This window comes from Brienomyrus brachyistius, chromosome 8 (assembly GCF_023856365.1).
Source record: "Brienomyrus brachyistius isolate T26 chromosome 8, BBRACH_0.4, whole genome shotgun sequence".
Lineage (NCBI taxonomy): Eukaryota > Metazoa > Chordata > Actinopteri > Osteoglossiformes > Mormyridae > Brienomyrus > Brienomyrus brachyistius.
Genome location: NC_064540.1, coordinates 14,793,959 through 14,809,833, shown reverse-complemented (window position 1 = coordinate 14,809,833; position 15,875 = coordinate 14,793,959). Strand labels below are relative to the sequence as shown.

General features: G+C 48.0%; 1 protein-coding gene across 2 annotated transcripts in view; it reads left to right on the top strand.

Annotated features, from left to right (window-relative positions):
* Positions 1 to 15,875, top strand: part of adamts9 (ADAM metallopeptidase with thrombospondin type 1 motif, 9) — a 42,309-nt gene extending 26,434 nt beyond the window's left edge. The window contains exons 29-40 of one of the 2 annotated variants that reach the window (XM_049023008.1): positions 1,306 to 1,473; positions 4,433 to 4,609; positions 6,830 to 7,000; positions 7,685 to 7,879; positions 8,356 to 8,485; positions 8,588 to 8,682; positions 10,036 to 10,130; positions 10,229 to 10,362; positions 10,759 to 10,850; positions 11,741 to 11,845; positions 12,774 to 12,881; positions 13,013 to 15,875. In XM_049023008.1, coding sequence (XP_048878965.1) covers positions 1,306 to 1,473; positions 4,433 to 4,609; positions 6,830 to 7,000; positions 7,685 to 7,879; positions 8,356 to 8,485; positions 8,588 to 8,682; positions 10,036 to 10,130; positions 10,229 to 10,362; positions 10,759 to 10,850; positions 11,741 to 11,845; positions 12,774 to 12,863 — 1,452 coding nt within the window. In that variant the 3' untranslated portion in view covers positions 12,864 to 12,881; positions 13,013 to 15,875. Of the gene's footprint in view, positions 1 to 1,305; positions 1,474 to 4,432; positions 4,610 to 6,829; positions 7,001 to 7,684; positions 7,880 to 8,355; positions 8,486 to 8,587; positions 8,683 to 10,035; positions 10,131 to 10,228; positions 10,363 to 10,758; positions 10,851 to 11,740; positions 11,846 to 12,773; positions 12,882 to 13,012 lie in introns of those variants that run through there. The other variant, XM_049023009.1, reaches the window with a different exon arrangement.

Below are 15,875 nucleotides of genomic sequence, written 5' to 3'. Positions count from 1 at the left end.
TCTCTTTTGTTTTGAGAAATTTAGTTCAGTCCTGCATCTCTTGATTAAACATCAGGCATGTTTAAAGGTTGTACTGTAAGTGTAATTAACTGTTTTACAGCTTGTGTTTTTTGCTGAACGAGCAAGGTACAACTCCTCCACCTTTGCCTAGCACCTTCAGTTGTGACATAGTGCTCTCGGTAATCTGTGTTCGTACTTTGTGTACGTACGTATTTCTGTAAAATAGTGCTCCGAGTCCTGTAGGTATTAAATCTTATACATTTAGGTCAATTCTGTATTCTTGGTGAAAATGAAGTTTTTCAAAGAGCACTTTTTCTGATTAAATGTGAATATACAGAAGGATGTGTCTAAAGCAGTGTTTCCCAATCCGGTCCTTGTTTTTGCTCCCTCCCAGTTCCCTGCCAAACAGCCCACATTTTTACTCCCTGGGAGGGAGCAAAATCCTGGACTGTCTGCAGGTCCACAGGAACCAGATTGGGGAACACTGGTCTAAGATAATGTTACTAAAGCAGGCTAGCTCTGCATCAGGATTCAGTTTGTTGTCATTGAGATGCTCTGTTGATTGGCTTGTGCTGGGTTAGTGGTTTCTACTTGTCAGGCATGTAAATCCCCACGCCCCCCACCCCCTTCTCTTTTGGGTCAGGGCAGCACACCTTTCAGCACCCCCAGTGGTGAGGGGGGAGGACTCCACACAGCATGCTCATCCAGGATTGGTCTGGTTTGGAGCCCCGCCCCCTGGCCCTCACACCCCGCCCCCTGCCCTTTACGTCCTGACTGAGCATGTCAAACCCCAAATCGCTCTCCTGTGTTGCCCATCGGGGAGGTTAATCCTGTGACCATGCGGGAGGGAATAGGGGGGCGGTAGCATAGGGTCATTTGGCAAGCACACAAAAACAGCCAATTACAGCAACTCCCGATTTAATCGGAATCCCACCGCCAGCCAGCCACTTCCTCCAGGGGAGACCCACAAAGAGTTTGTTCAGCCTCGGGCATGATGAAGGTTTTTACGTTCATAGCAAACTCCTGACTTCTGTACTGTTTGTAGTCCACAAATTTCTATATTTGTTTACAACTAGTAGATGCTAATAACTGCATTTAATATGGTGGTTGGCCTCCTAAACTAGTCCTGCATCTATATAATATTGTATTTTATTGCAAAGTCATAATGTCATTTTGTGATTTTTCTTTTATATTGTTTTTAATCCGGTTAGTGACCCTTCTGCCGTTATACATGTTTGACCCTTTCAGTCAGCTACCTAACAAAGTTTGATTGACCTTTTACTTAGTCTCTTCTCCATGTCACAGTGCTCCGCAGCCTGTGGGAAAGGATACAGGCACCGCAAAGTGACCTGCGTGTCCCGATCCGGGAGGCCTGTTCCCGAGGAGAGCTGCCAGAACCTGCCCCCCCCCAAAAGGCAACGCCGTTGCCAGGGGGGTCGATGCCCCAAGTGGAAGACTGGCAGCTGGGGAGAGGTGCGTCGAAATCAGCAGCTGAAATGTCCACCTCCCCTCCATATGCACTGCCCCCTGACCCAGGCACTGCCTTAGCCTCAGACATACCTACATATCTATCACTATACATGCGTTGTCTTCGTACCCTGGGACGGTAGCCTTGGTCAGGCCTTGCTGAGTTTGCCTTTGTAACCAGAGGAACCCTCAGGAACCGGTGACTCACCAGAGGGAACCCGCTTACTGTATTAGACACGGCGGACTTCCCGACCTGCACTGGGACGTCCGGAAACCAGCCCGCGTGTCGTCGTAGCCAGAAGGCACAGAACAGAACATCTGTGCACCATCCCTGGGAGGGGGAACCAGGGGATGGTCTTCTGTGAGGTTCGCTCCCCAAGAGCTGGCTCCAGAGCGGATGGAGCGCAGTGCAAATAGGGAAAACAGAACGCATCCTCTGAAAGGGCTGTTGTTTCGAGTGCAGGGTGCGTACGGGGCGGTCTACAGGTGCTTCAGGCGGGGGTAGGGGGTGAGGGGGAAGGAAACACAGCCGCTGAATGTTCCCCTCGTCACGTGGCTGGTCCAAGGAGTTCCCTTCTGTGAGAGCCAATGAAAAAAGGCCACCAAGGCTGGAAATAGCGCTGTCATTTCTAGTGGAAATGACACAACCGACATCACAACCTGAAATGTGACAGCAAAAAGAAAATGGATGGAGGATGAGCGAGGAGAGTCACAGAGAGCATCGTGTTTTCGGTCGAATGTCTGTCCCAAGGAAGGATCCTTTGACATTTACGACTTAAATCACGGCGAGGGAGAGAGCGCTGAGTCCTGCCACTGCCATGTGAAACATGATCTGTGTGTGTATGTGTGTGTGTGTATGTGTGAGTGTGTCGGTTTGTGTGTGTGTATGTGTGTGTGTGTCTGTTTGTTTGTGTATGTGTGAGTGTGTCGGCGTGTGTGTGTCTGTGAGTGTGTCGGTTTGTGTGTGTGTGTGTGTGTCTGTGTGTTGGTGTGTGTGTCTGTGTGTTGGTGTGTGTGTCTGTGTGTTGGTGTGTGTACTGTTACATTGTTATGCAGTCAGGAATTACATTAGCAAGCAGAGACTTGGCTCATGTTTATAGACTTGGTAAAGGAGACTTGGGGAAAAAAACAAAAAAATAGCCCTTAATAATAATAATAATAATAATAATAACTCTTACCAGGACATGTTAGAAGATGGTGATATTAATAATGAATCGTTCCAGCAGATACCTGGATCTTCTCCACTGGGAGAACTGGGAACATGCCCTTGAACAGACTCTTCCCACAGAGCTTTTCACTCTAATTCCCACGGTGGATTCCTGGGTCCCGGTGGTGTGTGCATCTGGTTGCATTTACTGTTTCCTCCTGGGGGCCCCGCTGCCCCCTTGGCGCTCAGCCGTTTGGGTAGCTGGGTGGGCGAGGGCCGTGCTCGCCTTCCACAGGCACGTCGTGGTTATTAGCCGGGGAAAGGTGCCAGGGCGCCCTACTGGGATTCTGCCTGCTGAAAGTGGGGGGCACACAAACTGTTACGGACACTCCATCGCTTACTAGCTCTACTCAAGCATGGAAAATTACTTAATGGGATTTCATCCCGTTTGCTTGGTATTTCATGTATGAAAATATGAAAACAATCTGAAATGCTATACGGATATGAAAGTATAAAAACAATCTGACATGCTCTACAGTGTTTTGTAGAGGACATCACAGTTCCAGGTCAATTATGAAACTCTGCATTGGTTTAAAAGCTAATTCCCAGAAAGAGTCTCTTTCTGTGTTGATAAAATGTCTGATATTGTGCAACTGTAACTTTCCTCCCAGAGCCTGTATCTTCACCTCCATTCAGAGGAACAGTGCGAGGGATAGTTGGGGCGTCTGTAACTCCAGGGACAGTGTAAAGCCCCTACTGCACAGTTTCGGCACAGACCCTAAACCCTTAAGATTACAGGTCTGGTCAGTGACGAAAACGATGAACCGATACACAAAATCGATACACAAAAAAAGCAGAAACTGGGCTTACAAGCGCCTCTCCCATCTCACCTTAAAATTGTTCCTTTCATCACTATCATTGCATTGTTCAAAGAAGATTTTGATTGTTGGTGAGCCGCCGGTGAACTTCCTGTGAGCTGCCAGTCATTATATGTAACATTTGGTTTAGACCCTGATGTGAATCATGCAGAAGAGGCTGAGAGGATACTGCCCATTGTTTGGGAATCATTCTTCATGCCATGGAACACAGCGGAGCATTAAGCCCATCAGCAGGATCAACCACTGCTGACATGTCAAACAAGAAAATGTTACTATATTATTCATAAAAACAAGTTTGCGTTGCTTGTTCACTGAACATGAAAATATGAACTTCTTGCTCGCAAGATAAACAAAGTTTTAGAATAATTAATAATATCCTACATTTGTTGTGCACTGCAGAAATTTGAACAATTAAAACAATACAGTTATTAAACTCAATTCTTTTAAGGTAAAATATTGCATAAAGTTGAAAAAGTTGCAGTGGCTTGTTAACAGACAGTGATGGTTCCTTCCTCCTTATTGAGCAGCGTTGCCGGGCAGTGCTGCTGAGCAGTGTTGCTGGGCAGTGCTGCTGACCAGTGCTGCTTAGGCACTTTCCCATTGATATTGGGCAACAAATTTCTATTTGAAAAACTTTGCTCTGCATTGGGCAACATTTTGCGATCATCCAGATCCAGATGAGTTGCCCTTTGTCTCACCTGGTTGACAGTTACCCAGCAACACTGCATCACCTTAATCTTCATTTGATATTTCCAGTGACTTTTGTCTGCACATCTATATGTTTATTTCCTTCATATATCACATATTGAACAATGAAATATATCGGTACATCCGGTGTGTGTTTAAGCTGGAAGCCTGGCGCTACTCATTCTGCCGAAGCGGCTAACGTGTCACTGTCCCGGCTGTCACTTACGCTTCCGACATTCCCGTCTCCCCACAGTGTTCCTCCTCGTGCGGCAGGGGGATGCAGACGCGGGACGTCTTCTGCGACATCGCGGAGGAGGGCAGCGCCGAGCACTCAGAGTGCCCACCGTCCGCCCAGCCGCCGTCCAGCCGGACCTGCCAGGTCGCCGAGTGCCCGGAGACCTACCGCTGGACGGAGGGAGACTGGACAGAGGTGGGCAGCAATCCCCTCCAGGACCCCGGAGACAGAGACAGAGAGAGAGAGAGAGAGAGAGAGAGAGCCAGAGGAGACCTGACCAAAGGAGCTGGGCTGAGGGGCAAACGGTCTCTCGGTCTGTCGGGTCTAGGTTCATGTAATTGCTGTAATTGTGCCGGCGGGCATGACATCACCATTCACGCCACCGGAACGGCAGGATTCTTTCTGAAGAGCACTAATCTGTTATGGGGCCTGTTTAAGGACGGCGTCTGTCTCTAACTCGGCCTTTTTGTGTGGCAGATCCATAGCACAGCTTGCACCCCCTCTTTAAAATAAAGTTTATATATATATATATATATATATATATATTTGAGAGAATTTTAAGCATGGTTGGTCAGGGAGCAGCATGAAATTTCAGCACGTAGCAGCGGAGCATAATTAGGTGAAATCCCCGCTTGGAGACTGCGATCCCCCCCCCACTGGCTCTCGCATCTGGAGCCCATTACGAGTGCTTACTCGGCTCTTGGACGCTGGATGGGGGGTGTTGCCCCGCAGAGGGCTGGGGGGGCTCCTCGCCCTCTCTGAACTGCACTCAGGTCATGTGACGCTATTCTCACAAATACGTACAGCATCCTTGCATGGTAATCATCCTTGCATAGCTGCCATTGTATGGGGAACACGTGTGCCTGTCTGTCTGTGTGCCTGTCTGTCTGTGTGCCTGTCTGTCTGTGTGCCTGCCTGTCTGTGTGCCTGTCTGTCTGTGTGCCTGTCTGTCTGTGTGCCTGCCTGTCTGTGTGCCTGTCTGTCTGTGTTTCTTTTTAGCTTCATGTTTTTCCCAAATATGCTGGAAGGTTTATTTGGTTTGCATTGATAGAAACAAACAACCTTATCTTTGTAGGATGGTGTACCTCTTTGCACTGTTAGTGAATCTCAAAAGCAACATGCAAACACGGCTGAGTATAGGAGTCTCAGAATTTGCCTGCCTGACAAGGCGGGGGCATGACGACAGACTGATAAATAAGGGAATGGTTTGCTTGTCTGTGGATAAGATCAATCAGCAAGAATAAAACACTATAAGTTGCTGTCAGGTCACAGAAGGCAACACAGAGTCTGTTCAGAGCCCTTGGGGTCTAGAAGTATTTGCATTTTCTTAGAAAACATGGTAAAACGCCTATAATTGTATTACTGGGTTCAAAAGGAATTCTAAACATTTGACTTTCTGCATGTGAATTTTGAATTTAAAAGCAGCCTGTTTTATGGCATGCCCCTCGCCGTCACATTTAGGGGGAGCTCGACTTGTTTGACAAGGTTGAACATAGACCAGGACACGGTCCGGCTGGTATGCATTTGGGAGGCCTGAGGGACTCTCAGTGTGCCCTTGCATTCATGACGTATGGTTCTATATACGGTACTCAGAACCATATAAGCAGCCATTGCTCGATTACAGCGACAAGAGAGCATTAACTTATGAACTGGTAGACTGTCTTCCCCAGTAATAACACACCGCCTCACTGTAACTGTCTAACAGTGGTGACCGGCTACAGGTTACATAAGAGCCAGGTGAGTTTTGCCCTGTGGAGAAAAATGAAGAGGCTTCAATCGCTCTGTCTTTACCACGCTGAATGCTCTTATATTTACGCACATTTGTACATTTAGCAGACGCCTTTATTCAAAGCGACATACGGTTGAGAGATCAGGGTCAGACAGTCCCTGGGGTTAAGGGTCTCGCGCAGTGACACGATGGTGAAATCACAAATCCAACCGTGAGATTTGAACTAGCGACCTCCTGATGACGGGCAGCTGTGAGCCGCCCCTTTGCGCGTTACATTTTTGCACTTGTGACCTAGTCATCGTGGGCTTTTTAATGGGAATAGCTGTCCTCTTGCGGGGATTTGTAATGTCTTCTATGGCTCTCGGCCCCATGGTAACCAGACACCACTAGCCGTTTAGAAGAAGCTCAGCCGAGGAGAGATTCCACCTTCCTTGGCACCTGCTTCTTTGTGATGTATTATCTGCCTCACTGCACATTGTTTTGGATTAAAATTTTTGATAGATTACACCCTCAGACCTCCAGTCTACTTAGATCCTTGCTTTGACAGAAGGACTTTCTTCTCCCTCGCTGCCTGGGACACGGCCTCCCCCCCCCCCCCGTCTGTAGACGACCTTGGGGGTCCGTGCACTTGTGGCGGTGATGCTCACGCGCCCGCTTAACGGCCTTGGTGTCTGCTTGTTTTGCAGTGCAGCCAGAGCTGTGGGTCAGGCCGCAGACTGCGGGAGGTGATGTGTCTGAATCGGAACGGGGAGCAGGTGCACGATGCGTTCTGCGCAGAGCTAACAAAGCCGGCCGACGCGGAGAGCTGCAATCCCCAGCCGTGTGACTTCCTGTGGATCACCGGGGAATGGTCAGAGGTGAGCCTCGCCCCCACCCATCAAACACAAGCGTCATAGAGGCCAGACACCCGGACAGAAATCCAGGCTGACACACTGGAAGCGGAAAGTACTTTCAGTACAGATAGACATAGCGGTGTGACAGTGAAGAGAGCCTCTTCAGGTTTCAGCACACGCAATTAACATCAAATATAACGCAGTGAAATCACAGAGGAGTGCAGCTGATTGGCTCTGATGGTTCGTCCGGTCAGGACACACTGGCAGCTCTGTAGGAGGTTTGTATTTAGGTCATAGTAGCCAAGAGCTCCCCAGGTAGGCTATGAGGCCGTCATTTTATGAAGCATGTACATACCTCAAGAGCTAATCTTTGACCCACACATTCTTGTGTTTATGAACACAGAGTCAGATCGTCAAAACAGCCATGCTTCTCTTTGCCGTGCCCTAATAAGTGCTCACCCTCGGTGAGTTTCGATCGATCGTTAAAGTCGTTTAGGTCACTTAGCATGCTGCAGGGTTTGTCAGTCAGCTGTTACGTGTTTGAAATTCCCCACACTGGGCGTTTCAGTGGTTTGACCTGATCACTGTGTAACATCTGCGATCCTGGGGCAGATCAGGTCATCTGTAAATCCGCACCCATGTTGGCCTTGACATCTTAGTACCAGGCTGCTAACCACTCTCTCGCCGCCACGCTTGCCTTCGTGCCAGTGCTCGGCAACCTGCGGACACGGCTACCGGAGGAGACTGGTGTCTTGCAGCGAAGTGCATTCTGGGAAGGATCATTATGAATACGGGTACCAGTCGTCATTCAGCTGCCCTGGGACGCCGCCGGACAGCGTGGTGGTGTGCAGCCTGCCTCCCTGCTCTCGTCCGCAAGCCTGGAGGGCCGGGATCTGGGGACCGGTGAGTAACCTGTAAAATCAGACTATATAAGCAATCGTATGAACGACACAAACCGCAAAGATGGTCCTTATGTCTGCAGGAAAACAAGGCACGTTGTTCATGAATCTAAAATGAGATGTAAGAAGCTGTGTGTGGGCTGCCTCGGCTACATGACATTTTGTTTTGCATTGTTTTGTGTATGAAGCTTAAAACCGTCCTTGCTCTGGTTTGCAAAACTTCTGGTCCACATCAAAGGTGCTCAGACAGATGCTGGGGTTACAGCTCTGCCTTGCGGGGTGGGGAGGCTGGTTGGTTTCCTTCACGGCACCGTTAGGAAGTCCCGGTCATTGGGTATTGTGGCCTCATCGTATTTCCCAGTTAATTTAGTGGTTTTAAGTTTGCCGGGAAAGGGCTTATTGTTACCTTGCAGAATATGGAGCGTGTCATCCTAAGGGGGGTGTGGGACGTGCGTGTTTATGAGCTGGTACTCCCCCCAGTGTTCTGTGACCTGTGGCGAGGGGGTCAGTGAGCGGACCGTGCAGTGCATGACCTCCGATGGCGAGGACAGCGAAGGCTGCCCCCCCCAGGACAAACCCGAGGGACGCCGGAGGTGCAGCAGCCCTCCCTGTGAGTGACACTATGTTATGGGAAAGTCTGCTCCGCCGCCCCCCACCCCCACCACCCTCGCTGCTCCCCGCTGACCCCTAGCCCCCCTCTCTGCCTCCCCAGGCCATTTAGCAGCCAGCTGCAGTGAGGTCCAGCGGCTGACTGGCGTCCTGCATGACGGGGAGCAGCTGCTCAGCATCGAGGGGAAGGCGCTGACGGTGAGGCAGTGCACCCCGCTATGCTGTCCAGTAACACTGTCTCACATGCTGTGATGGGCTCAGCTAGGGAAAGTTAGCATTGATAACCCCTAATCTGCTAACTCCAAAGTTTAACTGGATAACACTAAACTGATAAACCACTAATTCACTAATTCCACTAATTTAGTGGAAGCCAACATTAACTGCTATCCCGTAACTTTTCTTACATGGATGTAGCTTTCATTTGTAGGTCTTAAACCCTTAAAAACCCTTAAAAAACGGTTTAATACTGAAGTCTTCTTTGTCAGACTAGAGTGATGACCAGGGGATATTTAGGACTTACGCAGCTGGGTATGGTTGGACTCTCTAGAGGCTCTGGAATACATCTAACAAATTGTGATATTCTTTCTGTTATATTCTATTTGCAAGATATAAACATCTTTGTCTACAGGCCCGTGCTGATACTTTGCCCTTAGTGAAACCGCTTGGGGGCTACAAACATGGCGCCAATTACCTGGGACTCAGCTCATTATTGGTCTTTAGCTCTGTCAGCCAGAGCCCTGAAAATACAAGCAGGGGCTGGTATCATGAAGCAAGATTTCTTGCTTAGCCGGATTTAAGGTAGTCTGGACTAAATGTAAGTGAATGAACATAAAGTCCATTTTGACAAGTTATCTGGCTAAGCAAGAAATCCATCTTCGTGATACACAGGCCTCTGTTCTCCACTTAGTTCAAGGTACCCCAGATTAAATGGATTTTATCTTCATTTACTTACATTTAGCCCAGATTACCTTAAATCTGACAAGTTATCAACCAATCACGTGTTATGTTTACATGTAGTCAGCCAACAGCATGCCACATAGACTGTTGCAGACACATTCACAACAACCAAGAACAAATATGTATGATCTTAGGGTTTACACAAAAATGTGGATTTACAGTTAGCAGAAAAAAAATTATCAGAAGCTAATTAGTCTTACAGTTTGTAAAGTTGGCGGAAATGCTAATCCGGTAACAAAAAAATTTGCTTCGCTAATTAGTGGTTAGCGGATTAGCGGAACCCTGCCAACCACTGCTCATATGTATGTAAATGTTTAGCAGGAGACTAGCTTTTGTGTGAAATTTCTAAACACCTGTTTTAAGAAGGATTACTCTTTTCCTCCGAGCCTCCGTATTACTCGGAAATCCTAACGCACATGATGGAGAATTCCCCAACCAACTTTACTGTATCTTTTTTTTGTCCTCAAGAGGGCACTGGTGAGTCTTGGCTCTTACACCTGTGAGACTCCAGGGATCTCCAGTTCTCCTCTGGACATGATTTTGATGCCTGGGTATTTGCAGACACCGGTTCAGCTTCTCCCCCATTGTCCCCAGATCTACTGTGCAGGCATGCACTCAGGCAGCCCCAAGGAGTACATAACGCTGAGGGAGGGCAGCACAGAGAACTTCTCAGAGGTCTTCGGGTTCAGGTGATGGTGCGCCTCAGCCTCAGTAGTGACCCCAGGGAACAGTTTTCCTCTCTCCATGGCTAACGGAAGAGCCTCTTGTGCATTTTCCTCCTTCTCAGGCTCAGCAATCCCATGGAGTGCCCCTACAATGGCACGCGGCGAGAGGACTGCAACTGCCGAAAGGACTACATCGCGGCTGGCTTGTCAGCCTTCAGCAAAGTCCGGCTAGACCTCGGCAAGATGCAGATCATCAGTGAGTCACTAGGGGGTGACTCTTAGGTTGCTTCCCAAGATGCAACGAGACCCGGACAAGAGCCCCCTCGTTTCCTGCTAAATTGTGCTGATGTTTAATTATGGCCAAGTATGAGGGGTTAATTGGTTCAAGATGTGCTTTATGTTGGCGGAGTAACTGACAGTTGGAGTGGTGAGGGCTCCAGGTTTAGCCCCCAGGCCACAGATTGCCGCCACGTTTCTAATCACACTGACATACTTGACAGCCCCCAGGACAGGAAGGGGTAGCTGTTCCTCTCCGGAAAGTGGGGAGCTGTTTTTGATGAGGCGTCTTTTATCCACGGGCCGGTGACATGGAGCTGAGGCACCTGTGCAGGCTGTCATCTGTGCTGAACATGCGCCTTCTCTGCTCTCTTAGCCACCGACTGGCAGTTTGCCCTGACGCAAGAAGGTCACCAGGTACCCTTCGCTACAGCTGGTGACTGTTACAGCGCCGCCCAATGTCCGCAGGTGAGCATGCCCTTATCTTTATCCCATGTAGCCCTCCATTTCTGTCTGCCTGCCTGTTTGCCTGCCTTCGTGCCTGTCTGCCTGCCTGCCTGTTTGCTTTGCTGCCTGCCTGTCTGTTTGGCTGCCTGCCTGTTTGACTGACTGCCTGCCTTCGTTCCTGTCTGCCTGTCTGCTTTCCTGCCTGTCTGTTTACCTGCCTGTCTGTCTACCTATTAAGCCATGTGCACAGCAATCCATCCACCTTCCATAACTAGGATGCCAGACTGTCGTGAGGCAAACACACACACGCACACACACATATACAGACACACAAAGACACACACACACGTGGTGTCACATTACAGACAGTTTAGAGACTCCTAGGCAATGACCAGTTTTATCCATATGCGGAGCTGATTTCATAGGGGCTCTGAAAGCGGCAGTGAATTCCTGCTACGACGTGTTTATAAGAGTGGCATCAGGCTTACAGACCCCCCAGCCCCCTCCCCGGAAGGGGGGTATTACATTTACAGAGCTTCCCTCCCACCCCAGGACACCATCTGCCTAAGAGCACTGTCAGAAGGGAGCCCCCTCCCCAGGACGGCCTGTGATCACTGGGTACACTTTAGTCATGGCCAGTCAGCACTTTGTGGAGGGGGACGTACCAACTCTGACGTTTCCATCATGCATCTTTGTTGACTGCAGACCGTGTGACAGGAACCAAAGAACATGCAGACGCATGTTTGTTTATTTCTCCCAATAATACAGGCTCTTCTAATACAGGCTATTCTTTCTCACTAAGCCTGTATTTCCTTCTGCTTTTTGCTGATTCACCTAGTATGAGTATTACCAAGCCCCACTGGCGCCACCTCCTGGCGAGCCGGGTGCAAATCAACTGCTGTGTTTCACAGGGGCGGTTCAGCATCAACCTCGCGGGGACCGGTTTTCTCGTGGCTGAGGACACGAAATGGATCGCCCAAGGAAACTATGCGGCGGCGAACATACAAAAATCACAGGTGACTGGAGAAGCAGTGCCCAACCCCCACTCACGCCCCCCCCTTATCGTTCTCACGCTCTCAGATATGAATCGCACTGTACTTAGCTGTAATTACATCCCAACTTTTCATAGTTACGATTTCATGGTCATGCACTCTGTCACTAACTGAGCAGGAGATATTTCGGGAGTTACACCCGACCATTTAGGAATGAAAGAACATGCAAATTTTCCTGTAGCATGAAGCTTAGTTAGGCATCTGCAGCTCGTGTACTACGCACGATCGATTCCCCACTGGCTTTCCCGCGGCAGCTCCGGGCCCCCAGTGCACAGGTGGAGAGCGGATCTCAAAACCTTACTTTGTGATGGACATGAGACATGGGCGGGCTTCCACCAGCAGCTCTGTGGGCTGCAGAGCGACTCGGAAAAGCCGGGGGGGGGGGGGGGGGTTAGGGACTTGGGAAGACAGAGAGGGAACGGACAATGGAGAGCAGTGGAAGACCTGCGCTTCCATCTGAACTGTACGGAAGAGAATTACAGCTCGTGGAGTCAGACAGGCCTTAACCTCGGATGAACCTTTTTGCAGAGATTATGAGTTACATAGGATTATGGATCTTCTGAGTGCTGCTAAAGGCTGCTAAACACTTAGGTTATCTTAAAGACCCCTTCTGAGGGGAGTGTGTTTGCCAGTGGGTAGCTCAGCTTAGGCAGTGTGTCCATCTCTGTCGCTTTGACCCCACAAACAGAATGATGGCATAGCTGATGGGCTGATGGGATTTAACTCTGCCCTGGGGATGACAGCTGACCCTGTTCTCTGACTCTGAGACTTGATCTCTGTCGTATATTCTTGTGTATGTGCCTGTACCTCAAGGAGAACTGGGGTATGCAGAAGCCAGCCCAACTGTTCTATTGATGCTGGCTTGGTGCTGAAGTTCCACTTTATTCCACAGGATGGCAGCAAAGTGACGGGAATGTGTGGAGGCTACTGTGGGAAGTGTACCCTGTTCAATGGCTCTGGCTTGCATGTCAAAGTGAAGTGATTCTGGAGGAGACAACAGGTATTTTACCTTTTTCCTATATATAATGGCTGTTATTTGTATATAATATTACCAAACAGATACACCATTAATGAAAATTCAAGACGATTCCCACTAAAACATACAGCTTTGTTTTTTTTGTCTTTTGACAGATGTTACCGTGTTTTACCAGACCTACGGTGCTACAATTCAAAGCCTTATCTCTCCAAATGACCTCTATACCCTGTGACATGTAAATATGTAAACTAGGTATTGTACAAACTGTACATAACAATTTCTGACATTTTTATGAATTATTTATGATACTCACATTTATTTTTATATGGGTAATTATTTAAATTTTTTAAATGGGTGGCGGGCTGTCGCATCAGCTTCCACGAAACAAATCGAATGCAACAATTTTGAGTTTCGTTATAGTCTAAGCCCGGAATTCCAGGTTGGAATAAACGATCCCCGACACGGACTAACATAACGAATCGTTGCGGATTTCACTCGTGAGACTCGCTGTGAGTGACGTGGCGATTGGGGTGGCAGAGAGGATTGGCCAGTGCGCTGCTGCGTTGACGTGACTTGGAGACACGCAGGCTGCCGACAGGCGACAGGACGGCCGGACACCGTCAGCCCCGCCAGCCGCTGGGATGTAGGCGTGATCCGGCAGTCTGAAACACGGGTTCGAAACAGAGGGAGAGAATCGGAAGGCCGAGCACAGGCAGTGGAGACCAGCGCTGGAGAAGCCATGACCTTGGACTATGCCTTTGGACATTTAAAAAAAAGTTTAACTGTTTAAATTCATCCATCAACACATCTATCCATCGTCCAGGTCATGGTCGTGCATGGCACTTACTGAGGTTGTGGTTTGATGTTGCTAGCGAGCCGTTTGCTCGCCGCCCACACACCTTAAACAGCCTGCTGTCCTCGTTCACACCACATGTGTGACAGCAGACCGATTGTGCTGCTTTGAGGAGTGATATGCGGTAAAAGCCCACCTACTAACGCAGCGGACCCTGCTCAACTTTTATTAGCCTGGAACCAAAGGCAATCCAGCCCCCCCTCCCAGAGCAACTCATGGCATTCTTCTGGCTGTTAATCTGATGATCTGATAGTTAGATCTGATGTGTTAGTGCCAGGATACAGTTAAACAAAATTGCAAGGTAATGTATATGTAAGTCACTTTACATTTTGGTTAACATTTACCTGATGCTTTTATCTAAAGTGACTTACACTGGGGGGGAGGGGAGTGTTACAGTTAATGTGCATTTCTTGTGATTGACGTCCACAAGCTTTGCACGGCCAGCCACATAATCTGCTTGTTGAGCTACAGGAACTGCTGACTCTTCTTTAGACAGCTGTGAGTAGTTTGGCACCCAGGTAACCTTTATCGATCTGTGCAAAACCGAGGCGCATGAAACGAGGCAGAGGGCCCAGTCAGGCATCAGCCGGCACGGGCCTGTTGGATGCTGAATTATTTTCGCTGGTTATCATTTCTGAGTGGTGAGAGACGGACACTTAGTGATATTTTAATTAACTACAGGGCTGCTGAACGTGGGCTTCTTTCACCAGCTATGATTTTCCAGTGATGAAAGCAATATAGTTATGGGCAGAAATGGTGCGTCACAGTACCACTACAAGCTCACGTCCATCCACCATACTAAGGTGCACACTGTTCTTTTTGCATCACAGTACCAGTTGACCAGTTAACTGATTTTTCATTGTAATGTTTCATACGATGACAAGTTCAGTTTGGTTATTAATTCACTGTTTTTTGTTAAAGGAAAAACAATCAGGGTACTTTTTTTCATTCTGTGAATTCTTTTTTATGTTTTGAAAGGCAAATGTTTCTGAGAGGCAGCGATAATTGGCTCAGATTTAATAAGCCACACGTACAGCAGTTGGCTGCTTTTGTCCATATCACTCATTAGCTGTGAGGGTAGCTGACCTTCGCTGGGGAGTCGAGATACGTTTCATGTATTGGGAGAGATTTTCATGGAGACGTTTATAGGGTTACAAGTTACCAAGGACTGAGAAATGGATAGGCCACACAACCAGGAGACTTCCTCACACGACCAGGCGACTTCCTCATAAGAACAAGCGACTTCCTCACAAGAACAAGCGACTTCTTCACAAGAACAAGCGACTTCCTCACACGACCAGCCGACTTCCTCACAAGAACAAGCGACTTCCTCACACGACCAGGCGACTTCCTCACACGACCAGGCGACTTCCTCACACTATCAGGCGACTTCCTCACACGACCAGGCGACTTCCTCACACTATCAGGCGACTTCCTCACACGACTAGATGACTTCCTCTTGTCTTATTTAAGTACAGTCCAGCTAAACACACTACTGCTTGAGCAGATACGTGATGGGTGCTTTTGTTTGCCTTTCATATATAAAAAAAAATCATCCTTAAAATTGCTGTGAGATCAGCTATTTAAATGTGAACTGCTTTGTTTGACACTTTGCAATAACTTGTGTCCTGTTCTGTTCATATTTCTCATTTTTTCAATGCATTTTCTCAGGTGTGGTAATGATTTGTGTTACAGCTGCATACCATGTTTTCCATACTTACATGCAGCAATTTACAATTGACATCGTTTTGATATCTGCGATATTTTCACCGAGTAATAGGAATTTGCTTTTTTGTGGTTTCTTCTCTTTTGTATTTTACCCTGAATGAGATGTTTCAGTTCACAATAACATGTGATACACATCTGTAATATACATTAATATTTATTACTCTCACTGGCTGTAAATAGACTGTTTACCGCAGACGGGCTGTTGCCAGTAATAATGTGAGCACTTTGTGTCATTCATTTACTGCATGCCTCAAACATGTATAACAGGGAATAGTAAGAATGTGCAAAGTGATCATTTTTGAAAGAGTCCATCCATAAAATGCCTCCATATCACTCAATCCACATACAAATATTTATGTGTATAAATTCTGTTGACGTTTTACATCACATTAACGAATAAGGGAACCACACAAGGAAATAAAGTGACTTCAACGCTG